The sequence below is a fragment of the Macaca fascicularis genome, chromosome 7, assembly GCF_037993035.2.
Source record: "Macaca fascicularis isolate 582-1 chromosome 7, T2T-MFA8v1.1".
Lineage (NCBI taxonomy): Eukaryota > Metazoa > Chordata > Mammalia > Primates > Cercopithecidae > Macaca > Macaca fascicularis.
The window spans coordinates 58394415-58407039 of record NC_088381.1 but is presented as its reverse complement, the minus strand read 5'-3'; the positions used below and the strand labels follow the sequence as shown (position 1 = coordinate 58407039).

The 12625-nt window shown below is 46.7% G+C and overlaps 1 protein-coding gene across 1 annotated transcript in view; it reads right to left on the bottom strand.

Moving 5' to 3' along the window:
- Positions 1-12625, bottom strand: part of CEMIP (cell migration inducing hyaluronidase 1) — a 171811-nt gene that overhangs the window by 11070 nt on the left and 148116 nt on the right. Inside the window, exons 19-24 of the mRNA XM_005560260.4 lie at positions 11729-11764; positions 11492-11647; positions 8615-8795; positions 7199-7414; positions 3782-3993; positions 2658-2843 (exon numbers count right to left, since the gene is read on the bottom strand). Coding sequence (XP_005560317.3) covers positions 2658-2843; positions 3782-3993; positions 7199-7414; positions 8615-8795; positions 11492-11647; positions 11729-11764 — 987 coding nt within the window. The remainder of the gene's footprint in view (positions 1-2657; positions 2844-3781; positions 3994-7198; positions 7415-8614; positions 8796-11491; positions 11648-11728; positions 11765-12625) is intronic.

Below are 12625 nucleotides of genomic sequence, written 5' to 3'. Positions count from 1 at the left end.
GCCTCGTGCTCAGGGCTGACAGCAGAGCAGCCATATCTGTGCTCCATGCCCGCATGGTGGGGAAGTTGGGGAGGCAGGTGAGCACCCACTTTGAGCAGCTTAGGAGGAAGGCAGTTCAGTGCTGCCCATGGTCACGTCTCCCTGCAGGCTCCCAACACGGTCCAAACCACTCCTGGAACCAAGGCACAGAAATGGGATTGGTCCTGAGGCTTCTGCACAAAACTTAACAGTATTCAGGTTTCTCTGTTGCCATTATATATCAGATTATCTAAATCGGGAGTGACCTAAAAGACCATCCAGCCCGTGGTAGGTAGCAGCTGCCTTCCCTAATCCTGACCTACAACTTGGATGTGTGCAAGCTGGCTGAACTGCAAGGCCCTGGGAGGCACAAAAGCAGCATGGGCCTGGGCACCTGCCAGCCCAGTGCTCAAATCCTCGCTATGACCAGGTAATGTTGCAGAGCAGCGCTATTGATGGCTGTGCACCTTAAATAATATACTTGTTTATTATTTAGTAAGAATCATTATAATAATTCACTGAGGTGGTGTTAAGCAAACTTAGCTATCCAGAACACAGCTACAATCACTTAAGAGTTTTTTTAACCTGGAAAAAATGGCAGCTTATGTATTTCACACTTTGAAACCCCCTCCCTTTCAGCTGACTTATTTTAATTTTACCCCTAATTATAGCAAGCTAGTTGTTAAGTATCCTAGCCCATAGTAGATTATTAGAAGGTAGCTGCTAAAGGCAGGTGCTCTGAATATAAAAAATAACAAATGTATAAGGCAGAAAGATTTTTAAAAGCCCAACAGTTTGCAGCTGTTCTCCACGGGAAACAGACCCCCTATAACCCAACTCCTGGTCCCTAAGGCATCGCCGAATTGAAACACAACGTAATGATCAACAGGCATAGGGCTAAGCTAAGCTACCAACCAAAAAAATGTGCTTAAGGTGACAAGCGGACAAGCCTTAGATTTTTAAGACTTTGATCAAAGAGGTTCAACTTACTTAGTGGAAGTTTCCATTTGAAAATTTCACATCTTTTGAACATTTCAGCTCACGAGCCGAAAAGAAGAAAATCTGCATGGATGGTATCCCAGGGACTTTACCTTATCAACATCTGTTACTTTAATCATAATGTTTCCTAGTGGTATGTGGAGCATATCTCATTCCTCCTCCTCTGGTTTTCATATGGGAGGATTTTCCTAAATACTCCTGGCCCCTGGTCCCTCCCCTCATCCACTTCTTCCCATGGGAAGAGAGTGTCTCATAATTGGTTGGTTTTGGGTATTTGGCTCAGCCCGTAGAGCAGGGGCACTCTGGTCTGTCTTACATGCTCTGAGGTTTGGGGGCTGGGCCCTATGTGGGGAGCCTGTGCTCAGTGCTACCTGCGGCGGAGAAGGTAAAATTGGGGACGATATTGGGAAGCTCTATTCTCCAACAGCTTTATCATCAATAAAATGGATCGCTTCCTCTTCACCTGCCAGCTTGTCTGCCCCCAACTGGCTTAGCGCTTGTGTGGGGAGAAAGGTATTTTCTATTGCCCTCCCATCCCAACATTGTACTTATACTTTTGATTCTAAATTTTAATTTTCCCTTAATCAAATTGATGGAGCCATAAATAAGACAGATCACCTGTTATCAGTTTCCTTATCATTGGCTTCCATATAAGAATAGAAAACGGGCCATCAAATGATCTTTCACCCTTACTCCTCACAGTTTGCTATCGACATTGCTGTGGAGCTGGCTTGGCATTCTTAAGATATTAGACTAAATTTCTTTTTAAGAGAGGGGATCAAAGAACTCCCAGGAACAGATACTCTGTTTTCATTATATCTCTATTGAATAGAACCTAGTGCAGGTTAGTAAAAGGGTGAGGGGCTTTGAAGAGAGACAGATCTAGGTTCAAATCCAGCTGGGTCAAATTTATGCTATGATCTCAGGAAGTCTCTCCTATTTTCCCTGTGCCTTCTTTGCCCATCTCTTTCACTCTCTCTCTCTCCCTCTCTTTTTTTTTTTTTTTTTTTTTTTTGAGGTAGAGTCTCACTCTGTCACCCAGGCTGGAGTGCAATGACGCAATCTTGGCTCACTGCAACCTCTGCCTCCCAGGTTCAAGCAATTCTCTTGCCTCAGCCTCCTGAGTAGCTGGGATTACAGGCATGCACCACCATGCCCAGATGATTTTTGTATTTTTAGTAAAGATGGGGTTTCACCATGTTGGCCAGGCTGGTCTCGAACTCTTGACCTTGTGATCCGCACACCTCGGCCTCCCAAAGTGCTGGGAGGTGTGAGTCACCACGCCTGGCTGCCCATCTCTTAATCCTCTGCTCCAAGTGGGTTGTTGTGAGGATTTGAGATAATGTACCATGTTTTCTGGATTCTAAGATTTACTGCCTTCACTTTTTTTTTTTTTGAAATATGTAAATTCCCTACATGTATATGTATATTTAATAGAGTGTTTATTTTACTTTTAAAGCTTAACAGTTTTAAAAATGTCATTAATGTATGGGACAGCCAGCCTTAGAATCAAAATGCCTAGAAACATGTCTTACATTAATTGGCATTAACTACATGGCTGTTCTCAGACTTATTGGAAAGGCCAAGGGGACAAGATGAGGTCGAGCCACTTTCCTGCAGCCAGGTGGGCACCTGCTCACCCTGAGTCTTCGTCCCAGTAGTAGTGGCTCCTGCCAGGATAGCTCTGCTCCACTTTGTCCATCTGCAAGGTCCTCACAAAGACACCTGTCTTGGATGTTTGCTTCAGCAGGCGATTGTGAACATCCGAGAGGATGGAGAAGGTGGTGCCTCTCGGGTAGCAGAGCCCCACTCGGATCCAGTCGCCCCTAGGATTGGAAGTAGAGTCAGGTTACAAGCAAGGGTGTCCAGGCCACAGGGCCTCTGGAGCATGCCGTGGAGAAACAGACCAAAAAACCTCCACCAAATGACACCTCCACTTTTGTATGGGAAATTTTGAAAGAACATTTGCTGCCATGGCGACTGAGTTGCAGTGTTCAAGGAGCGAGGGAGAGACAATGGCCGCCTGTGAGCAGAGAGTCTGAATGCTTCACTGGTGTGTCTCCAGGGCCAACCCTGGGGGTGCTCCGTATGGAACTTTGGGAAAAAGACATTCTTTTTGTAGTTAAAGAGCACAGGATCCAAAGGACCTAGGCTCAGCCCCTTCTGGGTCCAGCTTGATTGTAGGGTCCATTTCATCTCTGCGGTCTCATTTCCCACATCTGATCAATGTCCGTCTCACAGAAATACTGTGACAAGTAAATAATGTGCATAGAAAATACTTGAATCTAAATATAGGAAGCCCTATCTAGATGCCCTCACCCTCATCACTTTATCTCGCAGAACCTCATTTCTCTCTCTGTAGGATGGTAACAATAATACCCAGATATTTTTGCCATCTATCGAGCACTCGCTAATGCCAGGTCCTGGGTGCCCACCATACCTCATCTCCCTAGATCCTCATTGCACTCCTGCACGATAATACTATCCTCAACTCAAAGATCAAGGAGCTCAGGCTCAAGAGGTTACATGCCCTACCCAAGGTCACCCATGCCGGAGCGGGGGCTTGGCCTGTGTCCTTTAATGCTTAACTCCTGGGTGATGTCAGCCCCTCTAGGTACTCCTGCAGGGATCAATCACATGGGCTAGCTTGTGGTTCCATAAGAGACAAGGCCAGGACTTTGCAACAAGTCATCGTTATCAGCTTTGAGCTCAGTCAGAGCAGCTGCCCACAGATCTCACTGCTCCTGGCCGGGCACCCACTCACTTGTTGAAGTTGATGAGCCAGATGGCGAGTTCGGCGGGGGCCGTCTGGTCCCAGTGGATGGTGTAGCCCTTCTGCAGGGTGACAACCGGCTGGTACTGCTGGTAATGGGTGCTCCTGGTGAGCGCCCCCTCCAGGTAGAGAGGGTGGCTGGGGAAGTCATTCTTGATGATCTTCATTCGCAGGTTACTGGTCTTGTAGGCTTGAATGTACATCTTTTAAAACCCAAAAAGGAAACACACAATGAGGCTATTACAAAGGGTTATTCCAAGAGTGTCTGGTTAACATCTGACTACAGACTGCACTTTCAAAGGCACTTTCTCTTTACAGAACCCTTTTTAGAAGGCTTGAATGAAAGAAAGGCCAAATAAGGGGACATCTCTTTCTGCTGGTGGACACAGCCCAGGCCTTACTGTGTAATCCAGCTAATGCTTTCTGTGCATCTTCATAAAAGTGCTCTGTTGAGCTTCCAGTGGATATTTGAGAAGAGCCTGCATAATAGTCAGATGGCAAATTTTGGACAAAGGACAGAGATGTGGACGGAGGAGGAAGGGAGTGAGAGAAAGAGAGAACTTTTATAATTCTACCATAAAATGCAACTCGCCTATAACTGGCAGTTACTCTGCCTGCATTTGAGAGAGTGCCTGGGTGTGTTGGCCTATTTCTCCCTCCTACTCCCTCTCAGTGTCTGGCCCCTGAGGCCAGTCCTTGTGGTGCCACAACACACTGCATGAATAAATGGTGCCTCATTTCAGAGGAAAAACCGAAAGCAAGACTGTCAGCCATTGAGATCCAGGGACCTAAGAGCCTGGATGCTTTAGCCCAGCATTGGTTTAAAACACTGTGTCGGCCAGGCACAGTGGCTCATGCCTGTAATCCCAGCACTTTGGGAGACCGAGGTGGGCGGATCACCTGAGGTTGGGAGTTTGAGACCACCCTGACAGACATGGAGAAACCCTGTCTCTACTAAAAATACAAAATTAGCCGGGCGTGGTAGCACATGCCTGTAATCCCAGCTACTAGGGAGGCTGAGGCAGGAGAGTCTCTTGAACCTGGGAGGTGGAGGTTGTGGTGAGCCAAGATCACGCCATTGCACTCCAGCCTGGACAAGAGTGAAACTCTGTCTCAAAAAACAAAACAAAACAAAACAAAACAAAACAAAAAAAAAACCCACTGTGTCCTGTTTTATGGCACATCCCAAATTCATAAAACGATATCCCCATAACTGTGGCCAAGAGAGACAATCACACCAATGTGCAATGATGTTGTGCTTTTGAAAAGAAGTGGTTATCTTCCTCTCTAGTTTTATCGCATATAAGATGGAAAGAGAAACCAACCCTGCCCATCTTAGGGAGTTGCCCTGAGTATCAGAAGGTAAAGGATACATTAAAGCATTTTGTAAGATGTAAAGTGAAGGGAAAATACTATGGATAACAGTTAACCAGTTGCCAGTTATGATAATCTGGCAAGCTCTAACAATGAGCTTTTCTTCACAGAAGATAAGCAACGTATCAGAAAGAAAGTGTGGGAAGGAAAATCAAGGCTCCGTATGGGATACCTAGACCTTGAGCTGAGGCTGTGTAATGCTAACAGCATGGATGCCAGGCTTGAGGGTTTGGTCATCCTTCAATTACTCAGGGCATGACTGTCCTCCATCAGCTCCCTTCTGACTCCACTTCCCTTCTTATCTTTCTCAGACCATCACATCAACCACTCACTCCCATTAGGATCTTGGCCCTTCCTCTGCCCACACCTGCAGCAGAAGCCTCCCCCTGACTCATTGCACAGCTCCGCCTCTCCCAGGGCTCTTGAGCAGAGCTGAGAAAATCCCACAGCCTGGGAGAGAGATGCCTCTGCAAATGCACCGCCTCCAGTCTCCGCTAGATTTTCAACACTGCCAGGTGCTCCTTCCACAAGCTTCTTGTCAACATTTTCCACTCTCTACAGCAGCTCTTCCAAATCTTTATCACTCTCTGGAGGTTACTTTCCTCAAGCCCAATCCCCAAATTCTCAGCACATGACATCACCTTCTACTGCAGAGAGAAACACCCTCAGCTTCCTGCCCTCTGCCCCAGTCTTCCTGTGGTCCTTCTTCCTGCTAAATGCTAGCCCTGCCACCTCCGCTGGCACCTGACCCCCATCAGCTGCACCCTGTGCCCCCTTTGCCCCTTATGGCCCTTTTCCTTCAGCCCAACACTATCTCCCTCTCCTATCACTCCTCCACACCCAAACCACCATTTAGCTCTTTTCTAACACCCCAATTCCTGACACCCACAGTGGTGATAATAATGCCTGCCTTGTAGGATAGTTTTGAAGACAGCGTCTTCATTCATACATGTTTCCTTCACTCTCTGAGATGATCTGGCTCACTGTGAACCTGACAATTCATTTTGTCAGGCCTCTCTGCCCTTAGTCATTTATTCATTAGTCATTCATCAAAATACTAGAAGTAACAATAATATAATAATAGCTAACTAATATTTTCAGTTCTGCCCCATTCTAGGCACCATCTAGACCTGCCCTGTCCCTCATGCGGCCACTGAGCACTGGACATGTGGCCACTGTGACTCAGGATCTGAATTTTAAACTTTAATTCATTTAAATTTCAAAACAAAAGCAATGTAAATATTTTTTCCTATCCCATTACCCTGATTTGATCATTACATATTATATACATGTATCAAAATATCATGCATGCTCCAAGAGAATATACTATATAGCAATAAAAATGCAAAAATAAATTTAAAATAAAATTAAAAATTCACATTAAACACAACGTTATTGTTTCAGTAGGACTACACTTCCCTTCATTGAAAATTGAGTGGGCAACAGTGGATTTTGAAGACAGAAAAAGAAACAAGAACTGTTTAATGATTTTCTACACTGATTCATGTTGAATGATAGTATTTTGAATACAATTAAAGTATTATTAAAATTAAATTATGTTTCTTTTTACTTTTTAACATGGCTACCAGAAAATTTAAGATTACATGTATGGCTTGCATTATATTTCTATTGGATAGGGCTGGTGAAACATTTTACATGTATTTTCTGAAACCACCCCCAAAATCTCGCTAGGAAAGTTCAACTATTTTATAGGTGAGGAAACTGAAGCTCCAAGAGTCCAAGTAATTTGCCCAAAGTCCAATGGTAAGTGTTGGAACCTGACTTGAATCGAAGCATTTGACCCAGAGGGTTCTTTTTTTTCTAAGCATTCTGTTTACCAAGTGTTTTGATTTTAACTTTGTAAAAATCCTACTGGGTGAGAGGAAAAAAATTAAAAGAAAGAAAGAAAAAGAAAAAAAAAATTCTGTATCTCTTTGTGCCCTGAGACAGAGCTAGGCATACAGTAGACACTCAGTGAATGCTTGTTGCATGAGTGAATAAGTGAGTGACCGGCCCCCAGAAAGGTGTCCCCACCTGTGCATAGCGCCCACTGCAAATGGCCCCTCTCCAGTCGGGAACATTGATGCAGTCTGGGTGCCGGACCAGCCAGTTGTCATCCTTCGTGAGGTAGGAGCCAGGGTACTCGGACACGGAACCATCGACGTCATGGAACACAGATGTCTTATCCCCATCCATGTCCAGCTGGTTGAACCAGGGCCCAGGCTCTCCAAAGAACACTCTGGAAGTAATCTAAACAGAGCCCAGGAAAGTTAGGCAGGGCTAGAAGGTGAAGGGAAACTGCAGCCGTCATCAGGCCAGGGCGAGGTTTCCGATTTCCACTGACATTACAAGCCAGCCAAAACAAAGATGCTCTCGGGCACTGAGAGAAACCGCAAGGCTGACCCCTCCGATGCAACCAGAGTCACAGTCAAAGGTTCACCGTGCCTCAACTCCCAGACCTAGCACACACTCTTGGCCTCTGCTCGCTGGAGGATTGGCTGCTGTGGGTGAGCTTGGAGACTGCTCTGACACACAGGCTTCACCAACTGCAGAGATGGAGGAGGGGGACTGAGGACTGTGAGTGTGAATGTGTGTGAGAGGGAGGTGGTGGTGATGTGTGTATGAGAAAGGGTACACACACGTTTACACATACACACACACACGGGGGCATCCATGTGCGGGAGAAAATGTGTGTGTGGCATGTTTCAGGAAGACAGTTTTGCAGCATGGGCCCTCTCAGATTTCCATGACTGACCTTTTTCAGGCCCTCAGTCGCCTGAGTAAAGATATTAAGTCATTTCAGTTTCACATCATTTCCCTCAGCCTGCCAGAAACTGGGCAAACAGGCAAAAGGCAGGAGCAGGGAGGAGGAGGGAAAAGTCTGGGAATCCATAACCTGAAGGAAATGCACAGGAGGCCTGGCCCCGGCTGGTCTCACGGGGCAGCCCTTGCTCCTGATCTCCTAATCCTCAGCTCCTCTTCTGCCTTCTCTGTCTAGGGCAAGGAAGGCTCTGTTTATAGTCTGCTCTTGGGGAGAGATTAAACAGAACATCATCAGTTAAGACTTCCCTTGGAAACTGTGGGGCTTGTTAGATTCTTTGTGCCAACTCAGGTGGCCTGGTCATAAGACTCAGTTTGTCAAAGTCAAGACCCTTGGAGGAACAGCCTAGGAACCTCGATCCACACGTCGGGGTCCTCTGGAGGCTGGCCTGAGTTTTGAGCAGGGAGAGAGCAAGCGGGCATTTACCCAGACCTGACCTGTGGGGCAACCTACGCTTGTACTTTTCCAGTTTGGATGAAGAGCAAACTGGGACATGGCCCAGCCTAGTTGGAGGAGGCTTTTCAACCCCTGCGGTGGTGGCAATAGCTCAAACTCTGGGCCCCAGGGGACTTGTGAATCACCATCCAAAGTCTGGGTTTGCCGGGAGTCTGCCGTGGCGCCTCACTCACCGGAACGTCCTCAAAGGCAATGCCGGTCACGTTGTTATGGGGGCAGCTCTGCCAGGCATTATTCAGGCGGAAGGCCAGGGCGCTGGTGTGCCGGCCCTCCAGGGCCACAAACTTTCGGAAAGTGCAGTTTTGGATGTTGATGGGGCCATCATAGAACTGAATTCCTCTAATCGGAAAATTCCTATGGAGTTAAGGAAGATGTCAGTCTAAATGTTGTCCATTCCTATGGAGTTAAGGAAGTAAGATGTCAGTCTAAACGCCATGTTGTTTGCCCCTTCTGAGGTGGATGGTAGCAGAGACTTCCTGGGTAAAACCATTCCTGATCCCCACCTCTAGCAACTCCCCCCGCCCCAGATCATTACTGACTCATTAATTAATGAATTATTAATTCATCAATTAATTTAAAGCATGTATAGACAAACTAATTGTCAATGAATGACTGCCAGATGAATGGATGGATGGATGAATGGATGGATGAGTGAATGAATATCCATCTAGTTGCTGGTTTGGAGTTTGGAGAATGGTCCTGTATTTCAACATTTCCCCCAGTGTTTCCATTATATAAAGAGTCATTGGGTAAATACTGTAAATACCACTGGAGCGTGCCAATAATATGTTTCTTGGGAAGGTAGAGCTGTTAGTCATTATCGCCTTAGCTTTAGTTGCTATAACAATTTAATCAGATTAAGACCCACATGAGTTTCTCCTCTGTGAGTAAGCCTTTCACACTGGCAGTGTGCTGGGTTTGGGAAACAGAGGGGAAAAGAACACAGAATGGAAGGTGATAAACATGTGATAAAAGTAATTGTAAGGCAACATTTTCAGCACCCCTAGAAGAAAGGGAGGTCCCACTGAAAAGCGAGACTGTGGACTGACAGAGAACCCCAAGAAGGCCCTGAGACCCAGAAGGAGGTAGGAAGCGGCCACAGGCTTGGACGTGGAGGTAGGAGAGACTGGACAAGAACTGGTGACTTAAAGATTTTGCCTTGGTCTAGCATGGAGTAGGTTGCTCAGACACACTTCTCCCATTGTCTCAGACTCCTGAGCAGAGCACAGGAAACAAGGGTCTGGGAGGTTGGCTGGGCTTCCTGGTGGCCCTTCTTGGGCCTGGCCCCAGTCTAGGCTTGCTCCTTCTCCAAACCCAACATGTATGCTTATGCTGGTGTCTCTATATCTGGGTCAAGCCCATTCTCTTCCACAGTAAATATAAAGAAGAAAAGATAGAAAGATGGAAAAAGAAGCAGAAAAAATATCTGCCCACAGGGAGAGACCATACTCCAGTTGTCCCTGATCTTCAACCCTGGGCTCCCTTCCTTTCCAATATGGTTCCTTGAGGAAGACCCTAGCCACAGCAGTCATGGTAACATGCCTTCAGCGGGCACCAAAGACTCCTTGCATTTCTATATTTTTATGTTTATAATTGATTAACATCATGACCTAGAATCCTGATTCTCATGGGGTGGCTCCTTGCATTTTTTCATTTCACATATTTTGGAGACAGTCCATTTTTACTAGCTCTATACTTAGGTTTTACACTTCAGCCTGACCCAGCTCTATACAAGATGGATCAACCATGATGAGGATTGCAAGGTCTTAGGTTCCTACTTGCAGATGCAATTTGAGGAACATGCCTCAGTCTGATAGGTTTCCATAAACAGGATCACCTTTGGAAGTCATCAGAGCATTCTGGCCCTGGGAGGCTGCTAACTCTTGGCAAAGAAACCCTGAACGTGCAGATTCAGGGTCACTCATACAAATGCTGAAAGGGACTGATCCGTCACTCAGGTTAGACAGAAGGAAGGGCTTCTCCCACCTCGTGCTGAAGGAGATCATGATTTTGCCTTTGCAAAGTCTTTTCCATGTCCACTTGGGTTGGAAGTTTTAGGTCAATGTGTATTTTGTGCCCTGGCTCTAGTAGTAGAAATTACATCTTCCTAGAGAAAGAGTAGAAAGCTTAGAAAGACAAGAAGGGCTGATCTTATCATCAGGAGCACAGGGACCACCATGCTGCTCACAGGCTCTGAACCTTGCTCTCTGGCTTAAATTCACACCTGAGCAGAAACACCAGCAGAAGAAGGGAGATTTCCTCACCACTGACCCAGCCTGTGGCTTTCCAAGGAATTGACTGAGTTCATTATCCCTGTTTGCTCATCAACCTTCCAAGTCACTCACTCACTCTCCACCCACCTGCTTATTGTCTGACCTTCATTTGAACTTCCCCAGCTGCAGAGCCCAGGACTCCTCAGGACAGTCCTGCTATTCTGTTGTTGAGCATATCTGATGTAAAAAGATCCATCCTTCTTGCAGTAAACTAACCCTAAGGACCATTGTAGAATGAGTCTCATCCCCTATGTGCACAGCAGCTCTGAGAACATGCAACAATATCCCCCATGTTGTCCCCAAAGTGATGATCCTGTCTCCTGTTTGAAGACCCCAACCTGCATGTGACATGGCTTCAGCTTTTGTCACCCTCCTGGTTATTCTCCTTTAAGTGTGCTTTGGCCAGACTCTATCGCTCTCCCATCCTCAGGAGTGGATGCAACACTCCAAGTGAGTGTGCTGTCAGAGAAAAGGACTCATGATCCCTGATCCCAGACACTAAATTCCCATTAACGTAGCCCAGGAACACATTACGCATTTTGATGGCCACATTACCCTGTTGACTCATATTCCACACCATTTTTTGACTTCTCTCTCCCCATTCCAGATTTCATCCCTTAATTGTTAGTCTCAGTCAGCTCAATGATTCCTCTGGCTGGTAGAGGACAGAAGAATTCAGAGTCAACAGGTAGAAACTACCCATTAAGTTTTTCCCTTCCAACACAGCCACTTAGGTTAAGCCACTCAGAACAAGGAGCTACATGGTTGCAAACCTACTGGCCTATAGGGAGGGTCCTTCCACTATGGTCCAAGCCACCGGGGCCCCAGATCCTATTGTCCATCATTTCTGTCCCCACGTTGCCGCTCTCGCCAACAAACAAACTGTTCTTTATCTCTTGCTTGGAGCCGTCATCATATGGGAAAGTTCCACCACTGTAGAGAGAAGATGTTTAAGGTGAGATGTCCAGAGACAAGATCCCACAGAGGTCCAAATACAATGACAGTTGCCCTTACCTGGCCAGGGTTAGGCCGATGCCATTGTCAGCAAACCTGTGGACAAGAGCAGATAGATAGTCAGAGCATGTCCTGGCTTCACATTCAGTGGAGTCGTGGAGAGAAGGACACTTCCCTGCCCTTGGAGTCAAACTGAATACCATGCAGAGGAAGGAGTCTCTTTGTAAGCAGAGGTGTGCTCTGGGAGTTGTGGCTCTCCTGTTCTACACAGGAAGGGGATGTTCTGGGTCCCCTCCCACTCCAACTCTGACTCTAGAGAGAAAACAGTGACCTCTGTGGCTCTCCATGTTCAATGGCATTGACAGCATGCAGACTGGGGTCCATGAGCCTCCCTCTCCAGCCCTATCCTCTGTGATTCCAGGACTTAGTTTGGGGTTGGATCAGGAGAACTTGAGAGTTCAGGAGAACCTGAGAGCTGGTCCGCTCTCAGGACCAGCACCAGGGAAAGGTGGAGTATGTGAATGCACTTCTATTTTTTTCTTTTACCATCTTCACTACTGTTTCAGCCATAGAGAGAGGCAACAATAGCTACTTTTCAAGTTTCCGGGAAGTCAGGCAGATGCTGGCCCTGAGAAGGGCAGGAAGTCATTTTGCAATTGCGCTGGAACCATCTCATTAGCTCCTTTTCACCTCTGCCCTTTTTAGGGGTCAGATGAGCATGCTCCTGGGGGGTGTCTGATTGCGAGGGCCAAGGGACTACACAGAATCCAGAGCTGAGTCTTGGGTCCGTGCTACCACAGACTCTAGGGCCAAATACGGTGGCTGCCTTCACTTCCTGTGTCCCAGGGGTAGATTTAACTGGTCTCCATGCCTCTGCTCCTTCCATCTGTCCTGTCCACCCTACCAGGCTCATCTCAAAGTGCCATTCTCACCAACCTTTCTGCTCCCTAAAATTTC